The sequence below is a fragment of the Pseudorca crassidens genome, chromosome X, assembly GCF_039906515.1.
Source record: "Pseudorca crassidens isolate mPseCra1 chromosome X, mPseCra1.hap1, whole genome shotgun sequence".
Taxonomy (NCBI): domain Eukaryota; kingdom Metazoa; phylum Chordata; class Mammalia; order Artiodactyla; family Delphinidae; genus Pseudorca; species Pseudorca crassidens.
The window spans coordinates 2,675,579-2,700,429 of NC_090317.1; the positions used below are offsets into that span (position 1 = coordinate 2,675,579).

The 24,851-nt window shown below is 55.1% G+C and overlaps 2 protein-coding genes across 8 annotated transcripts in view; one reads left to right on the plus strand and one right to left on the minus strand.

The window, feature by feature from the left end:
• The first annotated feature begins 12,986 nt into the window (after positions 1–12,986).
• Positions 12,987–24,015, plus strand: CCNQ (cyclin Q). 7 transcript variants are annotated; one of them, XM_067723714.1, is made up of 6 exons: positions 13,503–13,933; positions 15,195–15,274; positions 16,811–16,994; positions 18,457–18,589; positions 19,785–20,012; positions 23,521–24,015. In XM_067723714.1, the coding sequence occupies exons 1-6, from the start codon at positions 13,518–13,520 to the stop codon at positions 23,608–23,610; spliced, it is 1,131 nt and encodes a 376-aa protein (XP_067579815.1). In that variant the 5' UTR covers positions 13,503–13,517; the 3' UTR covers positions 23,611–24,015. The 7 variants fall into 7 exon arrangements, with proteins under 7 accessions (XP_067579823.1, XP_067579815.1, XP_067579816.1 ...); XM_067723715.1 differs by having other exon boundaries at positions 23,581–24,015; XM_067723716.1 differs by having other exon boundaries at positions 13,676–13,933; positions 15,191–15,274.
• ATP2B3 (ATPase plasma membrane Ca2+ transporting 3) overlaps positions 22,331–24,851 on the minus strand; it is a 67,334-nt gene continuing 64,813 nt past the window's right edge. Inside the window, exon 22 of the mRNA XM_067723713.1 lies at positions 22,331–23,048. Within this exon, the coding sequence (XP_067579814.1) occupies positions 23,034–23,048 (15 nt within the window). The 3' untranslated portion in view covers positions 22,331–23,033. The remainder of the gene's footprint in view (positions 23,049–24,851) is intronic.

Genomic DNA, 24,851 nt, shown 5'->3' on the forward strand with positions numbered 1-24,851 from the left:
CCTGAAGAGCTCCACCCGGGCCTCTAGATCCTTCTCTCCATCAGCACCCGCCCCCCCGGAAGCCTTCCTTGAGTCCCTGCTCCGTACCCCACCATGAGCCTCTGCCATCTTTGGAGGACAGGGCCTGTGCCCCTCTTGCAGCCTCCCCCCCCCTCACTCAGAAGCTGTTAATGGTCTAATGGTGGGAGGGGTAATCCCTAGTCCAGGGAGGGGTGGCTCAAAGGGTGTCACTTGGGGAGAAGGACCCCCCCTGCTCTTCCCAGCTGCCTTCCAAGCAGGAAGTGAGGTGTGGGGAGAGCTGGGTACGTGGCCCCGGGAATGGGGGTGCACACTGGACTCACAGCGGGTACCTCTATCTCTCCGCTGGGATTTCTGGAGGCAGGAGGCTGGCTGGAGGGGCCCCCAGCTGGACCAGGAGGGACTGCGGGTGTGTGCTGAGAAGGAAAGGCTGGGTCACCTGTACCCCACTCTCCTCTGCCTTGAGAGCAGGAAGCTTGGGGGCCAGAGGGCCGAGGTTGGGAGAGGAGGCTGGGCTGTGGACACGGGTGGGACCCCAAGAGGACAGGGCTGGCTGGCCCCAGACGGTCCTTAGCAAGGAGGGGCTGAGCCCGCCCTGGGAAAGGGGTGACCCCCTCGGCAGGAGCCACAGTCAGGAATGGAGCACCCTTCCCCCATCGACCTTGGGCTGGTGGTGCAAGACAAGGCTGGTTGGCCCCAGCCTCAGGACGGGGGGTTAGGACCGGAAGGGAGGTCAGAGCGCCCTTGTCTCCATTCCGGTCCATTCCAGTCCTGGGGATGGGCATGGGGAGCTTCAAATGGGATGTGAGGCTCGGCTGAATTTTAATTGCCCAAAGGGACCAGAAAAGTTAATGGTCAGGGGTGAGGGGCTGGGGGTGGGGGAGGTGCCAGAACACACCGTGAGCGGCATAAGCAAAGCCTTATAGCGAGTTACACCGGCAGGGAAAGGTCTGCAATTGCCGGCGGAGCCCCAGGAAGTGGGATTCCTGTTCCGGGCTCTGGGTGCCCAGCCCCAGGCCAGGCCTGGAGGTGGCCTCCTCCGCCTTCCCCTTAGATGGGGCCAGCGGGTGGGCCTCGGCTGCCGTTGGCACAGGGCAGAGCAGGGAGCAGCAGGCAGGACGGGGGCCCGGGGGCACGATGGCAGCACCCCAACGGGCCCTCTAGTTTCGGAAAGCCAAGCCTGGTTGACCGCGATCCCTTCCTACCCCAACAGACCTTTCCCAGAACTGAGGCTATGGGGGCAGGGTGGGACCCCTGAGTAGTCTCAGGAAACTGAGTAGAGAGAGGGTCCCTGAGTCGGCACAGTGGCTGCCTGCAGGTTTGGAGACCAGAGGGGCTCAAATTCTTACCTATTTTCCTGAGACGGTGGCGGGCTACCAGGGGTGGGCAGGCCTACAGGGCATCCTTGGGCCCGTAGAGAACAGACCGGGCCCGGCAGGGAAGCTGCAGCCTATGGGGCCCCCAGCTCAGAGGTACTAGCGATTTCCTAGGTTCCAAACTGCAGGGTGCAGAGGAGCGGGACCCCGGAGTCTGTGGTGCTGTGCAGTCTGGGGACCCCCAAGATGTCCCTCCGTGGGGAGGACAACCGAGGGGCTCTCGCCCCTCACTGTGTTCTTCTGGCCAACAGAGAAATGGGTTCCTCCGTCCCCAGAGCCCAGGCCCAGGGCCCAGCCAGCGGCGCCTTCTGCCCAAGCGTGTGTTGTCTTCAGCGTTTCCATTTTTTTCTGTGCACCCTTCTTGCAAGGCCCCTCGATCTGGGCGCTCAAGGAGTATATCGTGCCCTGACGCTTACTCTCTGCCGCAGGGGGAGGTCTCTGGGACTGGGTTTTTCTCGCCGTCTCACTCGCTTTTGGCTGCCACAGCTGCACACCCAGGCAGCACCAGTATCCCATTGCGGGAAATGGCTTCCACCGCACCCGCTGCCTGGTAGCCTGGTAGCCGAGTGGAAACCATGGCAACAGGAAGCAGGGAGGATCTTCCCGTCACCCCGTGGAAAGGGCAGCCTATTTCTGGGACCTGAGCCCAGTTATTCACTAGTTCTGCATTTTGATGTGCATTTCAATTCTCGAGAGCTGGCTTTGAGGGTGCTGGGCCTGAGTTTGGGGGGCTGGGTAAGTGACCTGCTCCCCTTCTTTCTCTGAAGGAGACTGAACTCCTGGCCCCCAACAGGGCCGTTTGTGCCGCCACAAGACTCACTCTGTAGCATCCAATCGGATCCCTTCTTCTGCCTGAATGGGGGGGAGATGGGTGCTTTGGGCGTGACTGGGGTGGAACCAGGACCCACTGAGGGGTCCCCTCACTGCATGACCTCTTCCTGTTCTGAGAGCCTGCTTCCCTGTTTCCATCAGAGAGGAACCTTTTTTTTTTTTTTTTTTTCGGTACCTCTCACTGCTGTGGCCTCTCCCGTTGCGGAGCACAGGCTCCGGACGCGCAGGCTCAGCGGCCATGGCTCACGGGCCCAGCCGCTCCGCGGCATGTGGGATCTTCCCGGACCGGGGCACGAACCCGTGTCCCCTGCCTCGGCAGGCAGACTCTCAACCACTGTGCCACCAGGGAAGCCCAGAGAGGAACTTTTGAGTCGCCCTGGCAGCGGGCAGGAGGCTCCGACATGGTTGGGAAAGAGAGTCGAGTTTCTTCAAGCCAGCAGTGAGCATGTCCCCAATACTCCTGCACACACACACACACACACACACACGCACACACACACACGCACGCACGCACGCACACACACATGCACAAACGCACATGCACACTCCAGCGGTGTGGTCTTTGGTGCAGTCGACTCTGCCCCCTAGCGGCAGTCTGTGGCCAGCACACTGGGCTCGGGGGCGGGGCAGGCTGCCACCCGACTCACTGGGATTCCTTCCAGGCTTGACTTAGGAGGGGGTCTTTGGAGATGAAGGAGACAGAGAGGAGACTGGTCCTTTGATGCTAGGTTCAAGGAGAAAACTGCAGGCTACGCTTGGGGTGAGAGCACTTTCGAGAACATCGCAGGAGGGGATCGCAGCTGGCCTCCACCAGGCCATTCTTTCCACCTGCCACCTGCCACCCTCTCCTTGGGTGATCACCTGCCCTCTCGTGGCTGTCCAGGCCTTTTCCCTGGGCTGCCCCAAGCTGGGGACAGCTTCTTGCTGGCTCCCCGCCTCCTCCCCAGTACCTAACTCCTCACCCATCCTGGGGGGTTACATCCCAAATAGATTTTAAATAATCCACTGCGATAGGCAGAATTTGGGCTTTTGTGACCTTGGTCCTCTGATGTCACGCCCATGAATATGTTAAACTGCATGGCTGAGGGGACTTTGCAGATGTAATTAATGCTACTAACCAATTGACCCGAACATAGGGAGATTAGCCTGGACTACTGGCTGGGCCCAGTGTCATCACAGGAGCCCTTAACAGCTTCGCCGGCTAAGGCCAGAGGGGAGGCAGAAAGATTCAAAGATAATGAGGACTCCACTCGCCACTGCCAGCTTGAAGACGAAGGGGCCACGCGTCAAGGAAGCAGCGAACTCCGTCCTTCAGCCTCCAAGAGATGGATTCTGCCAACAACCTGAATGAACTTGGAAACAGAGCCTCCAGATGAGAGCCCAGCCCCATCGGGCATCTTTTGTTTTTATTTTGAAATTATTATAGATTCACAGGAAGTTCCAAAGACAGTACAGGGAGGTCCTCCGTACCTTTCCCCCAGCTTCCTCCATGCTGACATCTTACATAACTACAGTGCAGTAGCCAACTGGCTCCGAGGTCAGGGTCGGGGGTCTTCACTCAGGACAACCTCCTCTACTTTCCAGGCAGAGTTGCCCTAGGGCAGTAACAATTTCAGGGTTCTCTTCTGGCTTTCATTTTTAAAAAATATAGCTTTATTGAGGTGTAATTTACATACCAACTCACCCATTTAAAGTGTACAGTTCAATGGTTTTAGAATCTTCACCACCATCACCATGTGGTTGTGCAAACATTACCACTCTCTTAGCCCAGAACATTTTCATCACTCGCAAAAGGAAGCCCACGCTCACTTCCTAGTCCCTCCTGCCGCAGCCCCTGGCAGCCATGACTCTCCTTTCTGTCTCTGTGGATTTGCCTATTCTGACCCTTCATAGAAATGGAATCATACAGTATGTGACCTTTTGTGTTTGGCGTCTTTCACTTACAATGCTTTCAAAGTTCATCCATGCTGTAGGCTGTATCAGTATTTCACTCCTTTTCATGGCCCAATAATACTCCATTGTATGGATAGACCACGTTTTATTTATCCAGTCATCTGTTAATGGACATTTGGGTTGTTTCCACTTTTTTTTTTTTTTTTTTTTTTTTTTGCGGTACGTGGGCCTCTCACTGTTGTGGCCTCTCCCGTTGCGGAGCACAGGCTCCGGACGCTCAGGCTCAGTGGCCATGGCTCACGGGCCCAGCCGCTCCTCGGCATGTGGGATCTTCCCGGACCGGGGCACGAACCCGCGTCCCCTGCATCGGCAGGCGGACTCTCAACCACTGCGCCACCAGGGAAGCCCTGTTTCCACTTTTTGACCATCAGGAATAAATCTGCTGTGAGTATTCATGTACAAGACTTTTTTTGGTTTTTTTTGCAGTAAGTACGCAGGCCTCTCACTGCCGTGGCCTCTCCCGTTGCGGAGCACAGGCTCCGGACGCGCAGGCTCAGCGGCCATGGCTCACGGGCCCAGCCGCTCCTTGGCATGTGGGATCTTCCCGGACCGGGGCACGAACCCGCGTCCCCTGCATTGGCAGGCGGACGCTCAACCACTGCGCCACCAGGGAAGCCCCATGTACAAGATTTTGTGTGGCCATATGCTTTCATTTCTCTGGGGTAGGTACCTCGGAGTGGAATTGCTGTGTCGTACGGTAGCTGTGTTTAATCTTTTGAGGAATTACCAAACTTTTCTGTATTGGCTGCACCGTTTTACGTTCCCACCAGCAATGTATGAGAGTTCCAATTTCTCCACATCCTTGACAATTCTTGCTATTATCTCTTTTTATTTATAGCTACCCTAGTTGGTGTGGAGTCGTATCTGGTGGTTTTGAGTTGCTTTTCCTTAATGTCAAGTGATGAGCATCTTTTCATAAACTCATGGCACGCTGGATATAGTCTTCAGAGAAATGTCTATTCAGACCCTTTGCCCCTTTTTAATTGGGCTATTTGCCTTTTTATTATTGGGTTGTAATCGTTCTTTATATATTCTAGACTCAAGCCACTTACTGCTGTCTGACTTGCAGGTAGGTTCTCTCATTCAGTGCACTGTCTCTTCACTTTCTTAGTGGTGTCCTTTGAAGCACAGAACTGTTTAATTCTGATGAAGTACAATTTATCTACTTTTTCTTTTGTTGCTTTAATTTTTATGAACAATGTAGCGACTTTTTCTTTTGTTACTCATGTTATTTATTGGTCTCATATCTAGGAAACCACTGCCTCATCCAAGTTCACGAAGATTTATGGCTCTGTTTTTTTTTTAACATCTTTATTGGGGTATAATTGCTTTACAATGGTGTGTTAGTTTCTGCTTTATAACAAAGTGAATCAGTTATACATATACATATGTTCCCATATCTCTTCCCTCTTGCGTCTCCCTCCCTCCCACCCTCCCTATCCCACCCCTCCAGGTGGTCACAAAGCACCGAGCTGAGCTCCCTGTGCTATGCGACTGCTTCCCACTAGCTATCTATTTTACGTTTGGTCGTGTATATATGTCCATGCCACTCTCTCACTTTGTCACAGCTTCCCCTTCCCCTTCCCCATATCCTCAAGTCCGTTCTCTAGTAGGTCTGCGTCTTTATTCCCGTTTTGCCCCTAGGTTCTTCATGACCATTTTTTTGTTTGTTTTTTAGATTCCATATATATGTGTTAGCATACGGTATTTGTCTTTTTCTTTCTGACTTACTTCACTCTGTATGACAGACTCTAGGTCTATCCACCTCATTACAAATAGCTCAATTTCGTTTCTTTTTATGGCTGAGTAATGTTCCATTGTATATATGTGCCACATCTTCTTTATCCATTCATCCGATGATGGGCACTTAGGTTGTTTCCATCTCCGGGCTATTGTAAATAGAGCTGCAATGAACATTTTGGTACATGACTCTTTCTGAATTATGGTTTTCTCAGAGTTTATGCCCAGTAGTGGGATTGCTGGGTCATATGGCAGTTCTATTTGTAGTTTTTTAAGGAACCTCCATACTGTTCTCCATAGTGGCTGAACCAATTCACATTCCCACCAGCAGTGCAAGAGTGTTCCCTTTTCTCCACACCCTCTCCAGCATTTATTCTTTGTAAATTTTTTGATGATGGCCATTCTGACTGGTGTGAGATGATATCTCATTGTAGTTTTGATTTGCATTTCTCTAATGATTAATGATGTTGAGCATTCTTTCATGTGTTTGTTGGCAATCTATATCTTCTTTGGAGAAATGTCTATTTAGGTCTTCTGTCCATTTTTGGATTGGGTTGTTTGTTTTTTTGTTGTTGAGCTGCATGAGCTGCTTGTAAATTTTGGAGATTAATCCTTTGTCGGTTGCTTCATTTGCAAATATTTTCTCCCATTCTGAGGGTTGTCTTTTGGTCTTGTTTATGGTTTCCTTTGCTGTGCAAAAGCTTTGAAGTTTCATTAGGTCCCATTTGTTTATTTTTGTTTTTGTTTCCATTACTCTAGGAGGTGGTTCAGAAAGGATCTTGCTGTGATTTATGTCATAGAGTGTTCTGCCTATGTTTTCCTCTAAGAGTTTGATAGTTTCTGGCCTTACATTTAGGTCTTTAATCCATTTTGAGCTTATTTTTGTGTATGGTGTTAGGGAGTGTTCTAATCTCATACTTTTACATGTAGCTGTCCAGTTTTCCCAGCACCACTTATTGAAGAGGCTGTCCTTTCTCCACTGTACATTCCTGCCACCTTTATCAAAGATAAGGTGTCCATATGTGCGTGGGTTTATCTCTGGGCTTTCTAAGGCCTGTTCCATTGATCTATCTTTCTGTTTTTGTGCCAGCACCATACTGTCTTGATTACTGTAGCTTTGTAGTATAGTCTGAAGTCAGGGAGTATGGCTCTGTTTTTAAAAAGAGTTTTACAGTTTCAGCTCTTACATTTGGGTTTATGATCCATTTTGAGTTAATTTTTCTACATGGTATGAGTCTGGGCTCCAGCCTCGTTCTTTTGCATGTGGCTACTATCCGGTTGTCCCAGCACCATTTGTTGAAGAGACTATTCTTTACCCATTGAATGCCTTATCACCCTTGTTGACAATCGCTGAACCAAAGCAGTATGGGTTTCTTTCTATTCCATGGATCTATATCTCCATCTTTGTGCCTGTACTACATAGTCTTGATTCCTGTAGCTTTGTGGTAAGTTTTAAAATCAGGAAGTGTGAGTCCTCCAACTTTGTTCTTTTTCGAGATTGTGTTGGCTAGTTTGGGTCCTTTGCATTTCCATATGAATTTTAAGATGGGCTTGTCAATTTCTGCAAAAAAGCCAGCTGGAATTTTGATAGGGGTTGCATTGAATTTGTAGATCAATTTGAAGAATATTACCATTTTAACAATTTAAATCTTTTTATATATGAGCATAAGATGTCTTTCTATTTAGATCTTTTTTTTTTGGCTGCGTTTGGTCTTCGTTGCTGTGCACGGGCTTTCCCTAGTTGTGGCGAGCAGGGGCTACTCTTCGTTGCGGTGAGTGGGCTTCTCATTGTGGTGGCTTCTCTTGTTGTGGAGCACAGGCTCTAGGCACATGGGCTTCAGTAGCTGTGGCATGCAGGCTCAGTAGTTGTGGCGCACGGGCTTAGCTGCTCCGCAGCATGTGGGATCTTCCCGGACCAGGGCTCTAACCTGTGAACCCTGCATTGGCAGGCAGATTCTTAACCACTGTGCCACCAGGGAAGTCCCTAGATCTTCTTTAATGTCTTTCAAGAGTATGTTGTAGTACAAGTCTTGCCCTCCTTTTGTTAAATTTATTCCTAGGTATGTTATTCACTTGATGCTTTTATAAATAGAACTGTTGTCTTAATTTCATTTTGGTTTGTTCATCGGTAGTGTATAGAAATACAGTTGATTCTTATATACTGATCTTGTATACTACAAGTTTGCTGGACTCATTTATTAGCTCTAATAGTTGTGTGTGTGTGTGTGTGTGTGTGTGTGTGTCTTTCTTAGGATTTGCTCTATATAAGATTGTGTCATCTGTGCGTACAGGTAGTTTTATCGCTCCCTTTCCAGCCTGGATACACTTTGTCATTCCTTCATTTGCTTTTGCCTTCAGCCTAATACTGTAACTCTTCTGATAGTTGCCTCCACATCACCAGACAACTGGCTTTCCCAGCTATTTCTTCATCTAGCAATTTAGACCACCTCTATTGACCGTCTGCCAAGAGAGTTGAGGGCTTGATTTCCTTGCCCAGTGAACAAATAGCAAAGACAAGATCTCTGGCTGACCTCACCTCATCCTTTTCCCTGAGTCCCTTTCTGGGTGTATGGGGGTGGTGCACAAAGTGTGACACCTGAGGCCGTGGGCTCGGGTGCCCTTAGAGTGACCCTGCCAAATGGGTGTCCCACACTCCTTCCGACGTGAACAGACATTGGACACCTCCCTCCACCCCCGCAGCTGATTTGACCAAAGGTGGCTTCCTGTTTCGGAAGGGTGTATTCATAAATGAGACTCATCCAGTCTCCCTCTGGACTTAGACCCTTAGAGACAGACTTGGTCAAATGATGGTGGGCACGTGAGTAAAAGCTGTGCTGTGCTGTCCCAATGGCCAAAAATATGGCAGTGAGGAAGCCAGCTGGACGGTGGGGATGGCAATTGGTCTGGCCCTGAGCCTTGGCCATCCCAAACACAGGAAGGGCTCTGCTGGAGCTAGAGAGGCACACAGGAGAGAGGGGCCTAGCAAGGACAAGAAAAGTGGTGAGAATTTCACTTTCTAACCTCAGTGGGGGCCACTCAGGATGGCAGGGAAAAAACTGCTCCAGGAGCTAAAAGGCCCCCATTTGGAGTGGCACCCACGTGGAGGTCACCTGTGAGATGGACTCGGGTCAAGATGTCCCCATAAGCCCCCACTCTGGCTGGCGGGTCCTGGGTGTGTGGAAGCGTGAGCATCCCCAGGCCTGGGTGTTCCCCCATCTCCAACACTCCACCAAGCTCCCCTCCCCAAGGGGGAGCAGAGCGCCATGGTTCAGAACGGACATCATTCACCCCATTTCGGGACTTTGAGGGTCTGTGAGTTCACTTGTCTTTGAAGAGCTCCCTGGCTCCAGAAACAGGGCACGGTCCTTCCGCCGGCTCTGCTCCGCCCTCTGACTTTCTTTGCCGGCATGGTAATTTTTTAAATAACAGCTTTATGGGGATATAAGTCACATACCGTAACAGTCACTCATTTAAGCTGTGCAATTCAACAGTTTTGAATACATTCACAGAGTTGTGTATCCATCACCACAATCTAATTCCAGAACGTTCTCACTACCCTTCCAAAGAACCCCTGTGCTCGCTACCAGTCACCCGCATGGCTCCCCAGTCCCTGGCCCCCACTAATCCACTTTCTGTCTCTTGATTCGTAGCATCTGTTTGTGCACGTCTGTAGCTGGGATGCGTTTTCTGACCCTCACGCCGACTCTCAGCCCTTCTCCTGAGGCCCATCTTGACCACACATGAGATCTCATGGGTGCTCAGAGCTCCCTCCATTTTCCTCTCTATTGAGTCTGTCTTTACTCAAAACTCGTTTAGTCAAAAGGAAATAATCCCAGGCAGTAGGTTAACCAAGAACCGTAATCCCACCAATGTCCACACTTGTGAGGAAAGTTCCACCTTCTTTAATAGAACCAAGCCCTGACTTGCCAGGTAAGCAGAGCTGCGTTCTGGCAGCCAGTATGGCTCCTGCAGGCTCGGAGAGGGAAGGGCACTGATCAGACTTCGCTTTTACAAAAGTCACTCTGTCTGGAGAGGGAGGGGTGGGGGGAGGGCAAGGTTACAGGCTCACCAGGCGCTCTGCTGATGGGGGAGGGGAGAAGAGGAGCCAGGAGAAAGTGTTTGGGGCGGGAAGGCGTGCGTTGTGGTCACTCTGTGGTGACAGGATATGGAGACTGATGGTCCACACTCACCAGGAGGCTCTGAAAGGGTTCCTTACTCAGGTACTGAGGCCCCCGAGGTGGTGGGCAAATGGCTTGCGAGCACGGAAAGGAGACTGGTGGGGTTCTTTGTCATGGGTGGGGCTGGGGTGAGGGTTCCTGGGTGGGCTTTGAACTCCCCTCTGGTGCCAAAGGAGGGAGCCCCCCGGGTTTTCTGATCAGCTTGCCCAGTCGTGGGGCATGAGGGGACTGGGGGGATGAGGCTTCCAAGCTGTCGGCAGTGAGACATCCAAGTACGGAGCCAGCCCCTGTAGTAAGCGGTCAACTGCAACCAGTGCTGCGGGTGGGAGGCAGCTCAGAGGTGACACTTGACCTTGGCGAGTACTATGGTCCGAATGGGGCCTCCCCCAAACTGATATGGTAAAGTTCGTAGGCCCAAGGTGATGGTACCGAGAGGTGGGGCCTTTGGGAAGTGATGAGGCAGGGCCCTGTGGAATTAGGGCCCTTATAAAAGCAGCTCTGGGGACCTCCCTGGCGGTCCAGTGGTTAAGGATCCGCCTTCCAATGCAGGGGACGTGGGGTCGATCCCCGGTCGGGGAACTAAGATCCAACCTGCCACGCGGCAACTAAGCCTGCCCGCCGCAACTAGAGAGCCCGCATGCCATAACTAAGACCCGATACAGCCAAATAAATAAATATTAAAAAAAAAGAGGCTCCAGAGAGCTCCCTTGCCCCTTCCGCCATGTGAGGGCACAGCGAGAAGTTGGTTATCTGCACCCCAGAAGAAGGTCCTCCCCAGAACCCGACTGTGCCGGCACCTTGACCTTGGAATTCCAGCCTCCAGAACAGTGAGAAATCAATGTCTGTGGTTTATAACCCGCCAGTCTGTGGTGTTTTGTTATGGTAGCCTGAACGGACTAAGATGAGGATGGGGTGCGGGTGGGGTGGGAGGACAGTCTCCTGTGGCAGGGGCCGTATGTGGGGTGGGGGCCAAGGGCAGAGTGTGGGATCCAGGGACACGAGTGGCTTCAGGGATGTGGTGTTGAGAAGGGTGGGCGGGCAGAGGGCAGTGGGGGCGGGGAGAGGGGCCCAGAGGGAGGCTGCTGGGCTTGCCTACGGGGAGAGGGAGGCTTGAGCACCTGCCCTCACTGGCCCGGAAGATGCCAGTGGAGAGGGGGGAGGGAGGGCTGAAGTGGTGACAGTGGAAAGAGAAGTTTCCAGGGACAAGTGGCAGGGCTGGCCTTGGACCAGGCTGTGCTTCCACTGACCACTCCTCGGGTGGAGGCCCCTGGGGATGAGGTGGGCAGGGCGGGCACTTTAGAGATCACCCCTGCCTTTGAAGACCACGTGGGCACGGGCTTTCCTCTGCACCCTGCACACCTCTACCCCTTCTCTGCCCCATCCTGTGAGCTTCAGCGTGACCTACTCATTCACTCCCCCGTTAGGTGACGGCACCTTCGGGAGAAGGACGCTGAGGTTTACTTAGTGTCAGGGCGCACAGTCAGGGGGTAGATAAGGAGGCGTCGGCCAATATCAGAATCCTCTTCCGAGATGAAGTCCGCCCCGCCTTTATTGATCATCCTCTCTGTGCAGGGACTGGAGATGATCCCCAGGTGAGGTCAGGGGAGGGGGATGAGAGTGGAGATGCCACCTTTGGGAGTGGTGACAGGGGGCAGGGAAGGGAGGGTCCCCGTGGTGGGTGTGGCTTGCCCGTGGGAGGGGAGACAGTGCCTCGAGGTTTGCTGGCTCCAATTGGTGGCTACTGAATGATTCATTTATCAACCACTGTGCCCAGGCTGCCTGCCAGGAGGGTGCCCTATGACCCAGTGCTTTCAAAATTAATGTGTTCTTTGAGTCATTCCCTTGAGTCACATTCACAGGCACCTATTGCTCGCTGAGCCCAGACTCCTCACACTACAGAAGGCCCAGGGGAGAAGGAGGGGCCCAGCAGGGCTGTTGAACCAGCAAACAGTGGGCCAGAAGGTGACAGGCAGGCCCCTGGGCCAGGGGCCAGAGGGAAGAGTGATACGATCTGGGTGTGTGCGTGCGTGTGCCCACGTGCACATGAGTGTACGTGGGGGGAGTGTCTGACTCGTGTGCGTGCATCTGTGTGTGCGTGCGTGGGGGGGCGTGTGCATTATACACAGATGTGGGGAGCTCGGAGGCAGTGGACCCACATCCCAAGACCCAGGGACAGACAGCAGTGACGGAGTGCTCAAGGCATGACAGGGGTCAGCAGCCCAGGAGGCTGGGGCCCCCAAGCCCCCTCACACGCATGCACACGCATGCCCACACAGAGGTACTCAGCCCAGAGGGTCTGCCTCTTGCCCTGGACAGAGACAGAAAGGGAGAGACACAGACACAAGGGAGGAGGCCACGTGAGGAGGGAGGCAGAGACTGGAGAGATGCGGCCACAGGCCAAGGGACGTCTGGGGCCACCGGGAGCTGGAGGTACTATGGTCCTGGTGACACCTTGATTTCAGACATCTGGCCTCTAGAATCGTGTGAGGATAAAGTTCTACTGTTTTAAGCCACGTAGGTTGCTGGTCATTTGTTACAGCCGAGCCAGGAAACCAACCCAGCTGGTGTGGAGAGAGGGCTGGGGGAGGGGGAGCTCAGTAGGGGGGTGGGGGCTGAGGAAGGAGATTAAGGTTGGCCTGAGTGGGTGGGTGGGAAAAGGTGGCCTTTTTCCTCTCAACGTTCCCAGCTCTCTCAAATCATAGCGATTGTCTGACTGTAACAGAATGCCCAGAGTAACTGTCTGTCACTAGCTTGGGCGTCCCTTTGGTGTTCTACATGCCTGACTCCTGACGCACAGTTTCCTACTTGTGGAAGACACAAATGAAACGTGGGAAGCCACTGTGAGCTGGACATTCAGCAACATTCATTCAGCAAACATTTATTAAGCTCCACTGCGCTGCCAAGCTGCAAAGTCGAGCAGCAACCAGATCCCCAAGGGCTGCTGGGCCCCTGGAAAACCCTGGCACGAACAGCCCTCATGCCCTCATTTCGTGCACAGCATTCCCTTCAGGGCTCATCTGTAGGTCTGGGAAACTCTGACAAACCTGGATTCGGGTTTTACGAACACTGACATTGAACCCCACGTCTTCTCCAGTTGGGAGACACCGATGTGAGCTCCGGTAAGAGATCCCCCCGCACTCGGCCCCCGCCGCGGCTTGGCAGACAGCCAGCTCTCCCCGTCCTGAACCACGCTGGGCCACCAGCCCGGAGGCACACCTTAGTCGGACCGCAGGGACTTGTAGCTCAGGGGCCGGGGAGGGTGATATTTTCGTGCCCTGATCTAGGACTGTAACGTCACTTCACCCTGGAGGAGTAGCCCCGCCGGTTCCGGTTGCCGCCGTTCGGCTCCCGAGGGCGGAGCGTGAGTCTCCAGGAGGCGGGGCGTCGGCCTCCCGGGGGCGGGGCCTCGGCTCCAAAGGAGATGTTTGCTGCATCTAGGGGACAGGGCGGGCGCCTTCGGCCTCTGCGCTTGCGCTTGAGCTTGAGTCTGCGTATTCGGCCGGACCCGCCTTTGGCGGACAGCTGCGCTACCCACCCTGGGGCGGGCGGGCCGGCCTGGGCTGGGCTGGCTGGCGGGCTGGCGGGCTGGCGGGCTGGCGGGCGGGCGGGCCGGCCGGGGCGGGGCGGGATCTCCGCTCCCGCCGTGAGCACCCGGGGAGCCGGCCGCCTCGCGTCCGGGCCCTTCTCGTGGGGGATCTGGGCCCGTGGGGCGGGACCTCATGGAAGCAGTTGGCCCGGGGACCTGCGATGGAGGGGATGCGGCACTGGGCGCGGAGGGGCGGCCAGCACCCGAGGCGAGGGTGCACTTCCGAGTGACGAGGTTCATCATGGAGGCAGGTAACCACGGCCGGGAAGAGGGCGGGCCCCGCGCGGACGGGACGTGGGAGCCAGAGCCGCATTGCTGCACTTTCACCCAGCTGGCCCCAACCCGCCGCGGGAGCACCGAGCAGGCAGGCAGGGGCTGGCGTACCGGGGATCCGCTTCCCGAAAGATGGGACCCGCCAAATTCGGTGCTGGCGTGGCTGAGCGGGGGGAAGAGATCGGGCCTGCACTGCCCTAGCGGAGGCTGGGAGGCTCGGCTTAGGGGTACCGGCCTCTGCCTTTCCGCCACGCCCTGCATACTAGGCTTTGCGCTGCGAGGCATACGCGGTCATGGCCATTTCATGGGCGGGCGCGTAGGTCCAAAGAGAGGATGTGGAAACTAGAAGGCCCCAGCTAGAAGGTGGCGGAATCGGGGCGCCCGCATCTCGACTGCGTGTGCCGCGCCTTCTGACACACCTGCCTCGCAGCATACGGGGACGCTGGCACCTGGTCACACGGAGCCTTTTGGAGCATATGCCCTTGGTGAGGCTCCTGACAAACCTTGTTGACGAGGTCCCATCACATCTGGGACCCAGGGGCTTCCCTGGTGGCGCAGTGGTTGAGAATCCGCCTGCCAATGCAGGGGACGCGGGTTCGATCTCTGGTCCGGGAGGATCCCACATGCTGCGGAGCAACACAGCCCATGCGCCTAGAGCCCGTGCTGAGCTGGGCCTGCAGTGCTGTAACTAGTGAAGCCGGCGCGCCTAGAGCCGGTGCTCCGCAACAAGAGGAGCCACCGCAGTGAGAAGCCCGCGCACCGCAATGAACAGTAGCCCCCGCTCGCCACAACTAGAGGAAGCCCACGTGCAGCCACGAAGAACCCAACGCAGTAAATAAATAAATAAATATACAGGGAACTCTGGCAAATTTAAGTTTAAAAAACAAACAACCCCCCCCCCCCGAAAAAAAAACAAAACAAAACCACTAGGAGCCAGGGCGCAGCTCACGTTTTGAACCCGGCCAGGGCATCCACACCGTGGTGTTGAGTGCTCTAACTCCGAAGGCGAGGCGATGTAGCTAATTGGATTCCGGTAGAAACACTGTTTCCGTCAATAGTGGTTTCCTCCGTTGTTGTTGATCTTTGTTAATTTGTATGCAGTCTGCCGAAGAGGGCGATCTTTGTTACTTTGTATCCATTCTGGCGAAGAGTTCACTTTCAAGTCAAGGTGGGCAGAGTCTGGGGAAAATAGTGCAGGACCATTAATCCCAGTGATTTGTACATTTAATTTCCAGGAAGTTTTGCAAAGTGTATAAGGAAGGATGGCAGTGCCTCCTCATATACCCCCTACATCTGCTTGGAGGATCCGTGTGAACCAGGCAAGCATGCTACTCTTTGAGGGTTTGCTCTATAAAAGCAAGACTTGGAGGGTCATGTGCAGTAATACCACCTAATCTGACATCTCTGAGAATGAGGGGTCCCATGTAGGAACTGTCTATGAAACTGAAGTTTAAACCTGGAAATGCTAAAACCTAAATGCTAAAAGCTAATGCTGAAGTGTTCTGCATATGCCCTTGCCCTCTGTGTGAGGCTGAATACCGGTCCTCCAAAGATTTCCCCATCCTAATTCCCAGAACCTGCGACTGTTACCTCATGTGGCAAAAGAGATTTTGCAGATGGGATTAAGCATCTTGATGTTGGGGAGCTATCCTAGGTTATCTGGTGGGCCCAATATAATCACACCCATCCTTAGAGAGAGAGGCAGGAGGAGTAGATAGGCCACGTGATGATGGAAGCAGAGTTAGAAGACGCCGCACCGCTGGCTTTGAGGGTGGAGGAAAGGGCCGTGAGCCAAAGGTTGCAGGCGCTTCTAGAAGTTGGAAAGGGAGTGGATTCTCCTCTGGAACCTCCAGAAGGAAGCAGCCCTGCCGACACCTTGAACTTAGCCCCCTAAGACTCATTTTGGACTTCTGACCACCGGCATTGTAAGAGAAAGAAGTACGTGTCGTTTTAAGCCACTTAGTTTGCGGTGCCTTGTTACAGCAGCTCTGGGGAACTAATGCACCTTTTTAGGTAGAGGGTGTTGAACACAATTTGAATGATTGTCGGCTGTTCTCCACCTTCTTTCAGTCTATGGGATGTCATTTAACCTTCCCTTATTAACCCTGGTCATTGTGAATTTGTTTTGGTTCTGTGACCCAATGCGGTGATTTCCCTAGGAGCTGTCGGGGGGATTTAGGGCTTTAACCCCTACATCAAACCATCGTGCTCTGGTTTTTGAGTTCTGTTCCCTTTTCCCTCGAGCCTGGCTGTGGCCTTTCTCCTGCTCTGCCGGCAGTTGCCTTTGGCAGTCACCCTGCTTCGCTTTTCTTGCCTTTGCTAACCTGTGGATCAGTAAACCAGTGCTGAGTATAATCTTAAACTATGACCTCAGGACTCGCGGCACCTGTTTGATACTCAGAGGCCTTTTTTCCTCCTGTCACATTGGCAGGATCTTGGTTAGCCTCTAGTTAAATGCCTGCTAAGGTGGAAACAGACACACAACTTGTTCCTTTGCAAGATGTGCAGAAAGGGATATGCCAGGTGCAGTAGCTTGAAGCCTTGCTTCTCCTGGCGTGGCCTTGAGGCTTGGGAGAAGCGTGGAGCCCACAGAGCTGCTGAAGGGAATGCTGCACTTCAGCGTGACCCCCAGGGGCTTGTTAGCACGTTAGAGTCTGAGAAGCTCACGTCTAAATCCCTCAGGTCGAGGACCCAGTGGAAGGCATGGCAGCCCCTGCCAGCTGGGCCCTGAGCTCTCGGTCTTGTCAGAACAGGGATGTGCACCCTTAGGGCCCAACCTGGCGGCTCCCCTCACACTTTGCAGGGGGCGAGCCCTGGATGAAGCACTCCCCTGCCTGCCTGCTTTCTCTCGGTAGGTGTCAAGCTAGGGATGCGGTCCATCCCCATCGCCACCGCCTGTGCCATATACCATAAGTTCTTCTGCGAGATCGACCTGGACGCCTATGACCCCTACTTGGTGGCCATGTCTTCCCTTTACTTGGCCGGCAAAGTGGAGGAACAGCGCCTGCGCACTCGTGACATCATCAACGTTTCCAACAGGTAGCCGCTTCTGGTGTCCCCGTGAATGGGAGGCCAGAGAAGGATCTCACTAGGCCCTGCCCCCCCTCCTGTCCAACTAAGGAGGAGGCACCTGGGTGGCCGTGAACTGGGGCCGGGAAAAGTAACAGCAAAGGCAGGGGTGAGCCAGGAGCCTAGGGGCACCTGTACGAGAGAAGCTGGGGCCAGATTTTGGGGAACCTCAGAGGCCAGATGGGGTGCAGAGCGGGGTGGGAAAGAGGGTGTCCCTAGCGTCGCACGCGGGCACAGCTGGAGCAGAGTGTGTATGAACAGCTGATTCACTTTGTGATACAGCAGAAACTGACACACCACTGTGAAGCAACTATAGTCCAATAAGGGTGTTAAACAATAAATAAAAGATCAAATTCTATTCTAAAAAAAAAAGATTCTCGTGGAATCTTGGACAGGATGGGTGGAACCAGTTGGGTTCTGGGGCCTCTGTCCTGTTTAGGTGGTGTGGAAACATGGTCAGAGTTGCTCAGGAATGTCTCTCGCAGAGTCCTGGGCCGGAGCAGCTGTGTTCCTGTTGGGGAAGGACACGGGGGTCCAGCCGGCTGGGCGGGCTGTGCCGAGGTCCTGGGGCCTGGGAGGAAGCAATTTATGGAAAGTTAGTGCGTCATAGCCTTTCCAGGAACTCTAATCATTAGGGGAGAAAACTATTTTGTGCTGCTTCTCTTTTAAGAAACAGTTAACAGAAAAGCACTCCCCACCCCGTAAACATGACAGGTTCACGGTGTACCTCGAAAGAGTAGGAGAAAAACAGGGGAGGGAACCGCGGAAGGGCAGCTGGAGTCCACCTGTCATTGCCAGGGCCCCAGCAGGGAGGGTGGGCGGGCACGAGGGGAAACTGTGGGGCGCTCTAATAGGACGTTGGCGCCCGGTGTGGTTCTGTGGGGAGATTGGAAGAAGAGGGAGGGGCCGGGAAGGGTGAGTCAGCAGCAGAGAACTGGGGTCACTTGAGTGTGTATCCCATTCCCGCACAGCCTGGTGATCTTGCATAGGTGGGAGTGTTGTGGACGAATAAGGTGTGAATAAGGACACAAAGATCTGGAATGAAACAAAATGGAAAGCTAAAATACATTTACATTTCTGAGGGCAACATTCTTGTGTTCAAATGCCTTCCTTGGGCCCAGAGTGAGAGCCCGGAGCATCGCGGCCCCGGGTGCAAAGACTGTTCCTCAGGAGACACTGCAGAGAGCCCATCTTTACACTCGACGTCCTGCTGAGGAGGTGGGACAGCCACGGGGCTAACGCTAGAAGTGGCTTCCTTCCTCTCTGGTTACCGTTTTTATGGCATTCGTACGCCCGTAGGTGGAGAGTGGTTGATGGTGACCCTGTGCTGATCAACAGCACAGGGGCCCTGGCGTTGCCTCTGGGTATCCCACGACTGGGGGCTCCTGGGGCCACCCACTTCTGCCGTCAGCTGTGCTGTTTCTCTGCACAGGTACTTCCACCCGGACAGCGAGCCCTTGGAACTGGACTCGCGCTTTTGGGAGCTCCGGGACAGCATCGTGCAGTGCGAGCTGCTCGTACTGCGGGTTCTGCGTTTCCAGGTCTCCTTCCAGCACCCTCACAAGGTATGTGCTGGGGGGGTCGCCGACAGTTCCCAGAGGCACGAAGCTATTTGCAGCCCCCTGAGCCTGGAGCCACGCGGGGCCCTGGGGAGAAGCAGTGACCGGCTCGGGCAGCCTCGCCCGTCACCACTCTCGGGGTCCGTCAGGCAGCTCTAATTGCAGCTGCTGCCTTTCCGCCCGCGTGTCTGTGGCTGCAAGCCAGGATCCGCATGCCCTCTGAAGCCCGTGCCCGTCCCCAGACCCGTATGAATTGTTTGTTCACTGAGCCACGGGGAGGCAGGGCCCGTGTCCTGACCTGCCGAGTCTCTGTGCCAGGAGTTGCTGCCCCGCCTCAGAGCTCAGTGCCAGCTCAGCTGTGTGTACGAACCCACGAGAAAAGCCTGGTCACTCACCGTTCACAGCTAGGAGTGCGTTCGTCCCAACAGAAGAATTGCTTCAGAAAGCAGCAGAAGGGGCACGTGAACCCTTACAGCACTCGGAAGGACCTGTGGGCGGCTGGAAAGGTGGCCTGCAGAGAGGCGGGTGGGGGGGGCTTGGGACGTGTGCCTTCCCGACCCCCTCCCTAGTCCCAGAGCCGCTGGTGGAGATTCCAAGCCATAGTGTTTTCTGTCGGCGTGCGGTGCAGGGCTGCTCTCCTCGGTGGCACTCCCCGTGGGCTCAGGAGAGAGTGGTGTTCGGGCAGAGGGGGAGCTGACGGACGGCCGAGCTGGCCCTGGCACCCCGAGAGCCAGTGTCCGGTGTCTGGCTGGCCCCTAGCCTCAGGCTGGACTGTGGGTGCCTTGCCCTGTCGTGCAGATCGGGACGCCGTTTCTGGAGTTTTAATGTTTGAGCTGGGCCAAGGGCATGAGGAGAATGATCGCTGATGGTGGCTGGCACAGGGCCACGTTGACGGAGAGGGACAGTGGCGGGGTGGCCATGGAGAGCGGCCGAGCGGGTTTTGGGAGCCGGGCCTGGAGGCTGAGAGCAGGCGGGCCTGAGGGGACCGCGGCGGGGCTGGAGGTGAACCCGGCAGGAGGGTGGGGCAAGGCCTGTGGAAGGCACTGGGGCTTTTTTCCAGTGACACTGGGAGGCGATATCCGATCTGTGGTGTACACACATCGTGACGCTTAGGGGAGAGTGGCTGGTGGGCAGACAGGCCGCAGGCTCACAGTAAAGGAGGCAGGTGACGGGGGGCCAGCTGACTGGCGTGTCTTTGCAGTACCTGCTCCACTACCTGTTGTCCGTCAAGAACTGGCTGAACCGTTACAGCTGGCAGCGGAGCCCCGTCTCCATCACCGCCTGGGCCCTGCTGCGCGACAGCTACCACGGGGGGCTGTGCCTCCGGTTCCAGGCTCAGCACATAGCCGTGGCGGTGCTCCACCTGGCCCTGCAGGCCTATGGGGTCGAGGTGCCCGCTGAGGCCGAGGCCGAGAAGCCATGGTGGCAGGTGAGGTGACTGCGTTGGCAGTCCCCCTTGGCGTGCGTCCCCCTCTTCTCTGCCTGAGGTCCCTGTACCTGGTGTCACATTTCTTTGTAGTAATTATCCACAAAGAAAGAGACAGGCTACTTGGGAACCTTGAAGCTTGAGGATACTCTGTCCTAATAGTGTAAGGCAGGCTCTCGCCCTCGACACCGTGGACGTTCAGGGTCGGATGTAGGAGCAGGACAGCGCCAGACGTTGCCAAGTGCCTCGGGATAGGGGTCGCCCCTGGCTGAGAACTACTGAGCCAACCAAGCACTTTTTTTGAACTGAGTGGGAGCTCGTAGATCCGAGGTTAATAAGTCTGGCTTCACGTCAGAAGATGTACAGGGGGTGCTCTAAAAAGACAGCGGTTGGTAGGTAGGTAGATAGATGATGTGTGGATGGATAGGTGATGGTGGATGGTGGGATGGAGAGATGATGGAAAAGGAGGTAGTTGGATGATAGATGGGTGGGTGGATGCATAGATAGATAAGACAGATGACACCCCGCCTCCCCCAGACGTACTGAATGCTGAGAGCAGTTTGTCGAGAGCTGGGTGAAGTGTGTCTGTCAGAAAGGCTGCAGTCCTAGCGGGTTTCCCTGGGTAGTCCCACCGTTCCTTAAAATGGGATTTTGACATCATTCTCCGTTTTTCCTTTCCTGTACTTGAAGTTTGCTGGCCCTCTCTTCATGATACCTTTGTCCCTCCTTGTCCTACAGTGAGATTCCATGTAAACAGACTTTGAGGTGACGGAAGGCTCCTCCTTTTTGGGCGCCACCCCTCCCATGCGAACCCACAGTGGCTGCCTCCCCCTTCCTGAGGCTCCCTCCCCCGGCCTGCTTGCCCTTCCTGGGAGCTCACAGCTTCTTTCTGTGATTCACTGTCCTCTATTGCCTGTCTGCCCCCCAGCCCCCCACCCCACCCCAAGGCCAGGGACCTTGTCTGCTTCATCAGCTGCCCCACGCCCAGTGTCTGGGCAGGTGGGGGGCAAAGGGCGGCTGCGTGGACAAAAGCATTGCTCCGTGCCGGGCTTCTTGGGGACTTCCAGATCACGTGAGCCCAAGGTCCCCACTCTGCTGAATCAGGTGGCGGCGCAAGGGGCCGCTGCTTCCCGGCGCGTCCCGGGCTGCTTTCCTCTGTGTGTCCTCCCTGCTCTCCTTTCTCTTCACTTGTTCCTGATGGTGACCGGGGCTGGAGCTGCCGCAGCATCCTCTGCCTCCCGCTCTGGGCCGTCAGCCCTCACCCCTCGTGAGAGGAGAGCACGGGGAGCAGCTCCGCCACGGGCCTCTTTTTTTGGGTGACACACACGTGCCCAGCAATCGTCCTCCTGGACGAGGCCGCCCCTCTGGGCGCTACGTCCGCGCTTCGCTCGCTCTTGTCTTTCCGGGTGGCTCCGAGTTCCGTGCACGGGAGCGGCCGGGCATCCTTTGGGCATGTGAGGGCCGCTTGCTTAGTGCTGAGTGGCTGCTGACGAGCTGCCTGCCCAGCCCCGAGGTGCTGCCTCTAAATCGTGAGACATTCTTGCTGCTCATCTGCTCTCAGCCACCACTTCTGTGAAGTCACCTGTCTGCCCTCGAGCGTGGCAGCGGTGGCAGCGGGGTGGCCGTTCGTGCCCAGGTGCTTCGGGCCTCTGGGTGGATGAGGCTCTGGCTCTAAAGCAGTAGCGAGTTGTAGCGGGTGTCGGAATCCCCATCTTTTGGAGGCCGAGTCCTGTTCCGTGGTGTGGCTGGGCCGCGTCATGTCGGTTCGTTCCTCCATGAGGGACATTTGGATTGTTTCCAGCTTTTGGCCCTGGACTACTTTTTTTTAAAAAAATATTTATTTATTTACGTGGCTGCGCCGGGTCTTAGTTGCGGCAGGCGGGCTCCTTAGTTGCAGCTCGCATGTGGGATCTAGTTCCCTGACCAGGGATGGAACCCGGGCCCCCTGCATTGGGAGTGCACAGTCTTAACCACTGTGCCACCGCGGAAGTCCTGGCCCTGGACTACATTTTAACGGTCATTTCTTGGCTTGGGGACCCTGACAAGCAAGCCTGTATTTCTTTTCTTTTTTTTTTTTTAACATCTTTATTGGAGTATAATTGCTTTCCAATGGTGTGTTAGTTTCCGCTTTATAACAGAGTGAATCAGTTATACATATACGTATGTTCCCATATCTCTTCCCTCTTGCGTCTCCCTCCCTCCCACCCTCCCTAACCCACCCCTCCAGCCGGTCACAAAGCACCCAGCTGATCTCCTTGTGCTGTGCAAGCCTGTATTTCTGAAGTATTTATTTTCCAACCGGAGTCCAGGGGGTGACGGCTGATCTTCCTGAGCCAGAGGTCGAGGGAGGGGCTGTTTCCAGGTCACTATCTCCCACCTGAAGTGACAGCCTGTGGAGAGTTCACGCTTCCTTTGGTGGCCGTGCAGGAGGGTGGACTCAGGTCCAGCTTTTGCCCTAGCTCAGCCCTGGGCCTTGACCTTCGTGGTACCTTGATTCCCCAGGCAGCACCCCCCTGGCCCGGGGGCCACGGCATCCAACCAAGTGCTCCTTGTTTGGCTTTTTACTTGCCGTGTCATCAGGGGTCCCCAAGAGCATCCTCAGACTCGCTGTGTTGCCGGGAGGACTCACAGAGTTCAGAGAAGCCGTGATGCTCGTGGTTATGGGAGTTCGGGTTAGTTACTGGGGAAGGGTACAGCTTGAAATCAGCAAAGATAAAAGGAACGGAGGACAGGTCCAGGAGAGACCAGATATGAGCTCCCAGGTCCCTTGGCCCTGGGCAAACCGAGACCCTCTCGTCAGGCAGGGGCCTAGAGTTCCCCTCCCAGGAGCCAGGCCAGGACCGGACCTTCCTTGGGAACGTGCAGAGTTAAGCCCTCTTCATTTGGGCCCCTGGGGACTCACGTTGCAATTTTATAAGCTCCGTGGCACAGTCAAGTGGCGGTCTGGGGACTTCCCTGGCGGTCCAGTGGTTAGGACTCCGTGCTCTCACTGCCGGGGCCTGGGTTCAGTCCCTGGTCGGGGAACTAAGATACAGCAAGCTGTCCAGCATGGCCAAAAAAAGAAAAAAAGACACGTTGTGGTCCAGGCTAGAGAGCAGGTCCACGTGCTCCCTAGGGGTTGGCCTAGGGTAGAGTGGGGTCCAGGAGACCTAGCCTATTTCTGGAAATGAACTCCCCACCCCTGCTCCCATACCCAGAGACTGTGGACCTGAGAGCTCCAGGGGGAGGCAGGAGCCTGTCACCAGCTTCCCATGTAACCCAGGGCAAGTCCCCTCTCCTGTATGAGTTGGATGATCACCACAGCCTCTTCCATCTGGAATGTTCTCTGCTTTGTGATCAGCCTCGGCAGGCTGGACCTGAACCGGCTGTGCAGAGAGCCACCCTCGTTTCCAATAGCCGAGTCCCCATGCCATCCCCCACCCCTGTGCACTGTGATTCTGTGCTTAGTGGCGGGTGCCTTGTTTAACGGAGAGGGAGTCTAACCGGAACCTGTTTTCCTTCTCCTTTCTAGGTGTTTAGTGAAGACCTTACCAAGCCAATCATTGATAACATTGTGTCTGATCTCATTCAGATTTATACCATGGACACAGAGATCCCCTAAGGCCCTGGTCCAGGCCTGCCCAAAGAGAAGTCCGTGACGCTCGGCAGCCTGGGGATGGTACCGCCACAGGGCCGTGAACGCCAGCCCCCAGAGGACCCGCTGGAAGGGCTGGTGAAGGCGATGACTGTCCCCGGCAGCCGTGGTCTGGACAGTGACAGGAGCCACGCCTTCAGCGGGCGGGCTTGAAGTTCACCGCGAGGGGCTGCCGAGGCCAGGCGCCGCGTCTGCTTTTGTCCTTTGAGAGGACCTGACTGCCGTGGAGGGTGACGTCATCGGAAGGAAAATCAGAGAAAGGATGGGACTGAGCCCCTGGGGATTTTTTAAAAGCCTGATTTATAGAATGAATGAATGTGCAACATAGATGGAACTTTATTTTGTGTAATAAAAGATACAAATGAACTGGGACACCCGGTGTTTCCTCTCTAGCCCGTGCTGCCCTGGGGGGTTTGTGGGTACCATCCAGACGCGGTTTCCCCTCAAAGGCTCTCCAGGTGGAAGTGCCTGGGGTAGGCCCTCCACCACTTCCGGAAGGCAGGATGGCAGAGCGTGTGCCCGTGTCACAATGACGTCCCCTAGAAGGGCCCACGTGTCCTCCCTCCTCTGCTGGGACCCTTGCAGGGCTTGGCAATCATTCTGCTTGGCGAGTGAAGTTTCATCTTGGAAAGAGGGGTTAAGGAGTATCATCTGAGTTCAAGAAGACCAAAATGTATCTAGAAAGTTACAACTTTTTATTAAGGCCAAGACAGTGAGTCAAGATGCCGAGTCTAGGGACTCTCAGAGCCGTGCCCCGCCCCCCGACTCCCACTCAAATGGCACTGCTTCGGGAAGGACTGCTCTTGGGCGTGCCCTGGGGGAAAGAGGCCAGCCTGGGCGGCTGGTAGGACGCACGCTGGTAGGACCATCCTTCAACACATGATGGCATGGGGGCTGGGGGACCGTCCCAAGCACTTCACCACATTTGCGAGGTTGTCACCAGGGGAGCGCAGGCTCTGGCCACTGGCCACCATGCCCTCTGGCACCCACAGGTATGGGGGCTGGTTGGCACGCCCAGGGTCCACTGGGTGAGGGGCACAGGGAGGGGCCGCTCATGGGTGACAAGTCAGGCAGTAGGGCTTGCTTGAGTTTGCAAAGTGATTGTGTTATTTGTCTTTAGGGTGAAGGATATGAGTAAATGTCCCCTCTTCCACTGTGTCCTTTCCAGCTCAACGGGGCACCTTTGATGACAGAGTCTGTGCCGGAGC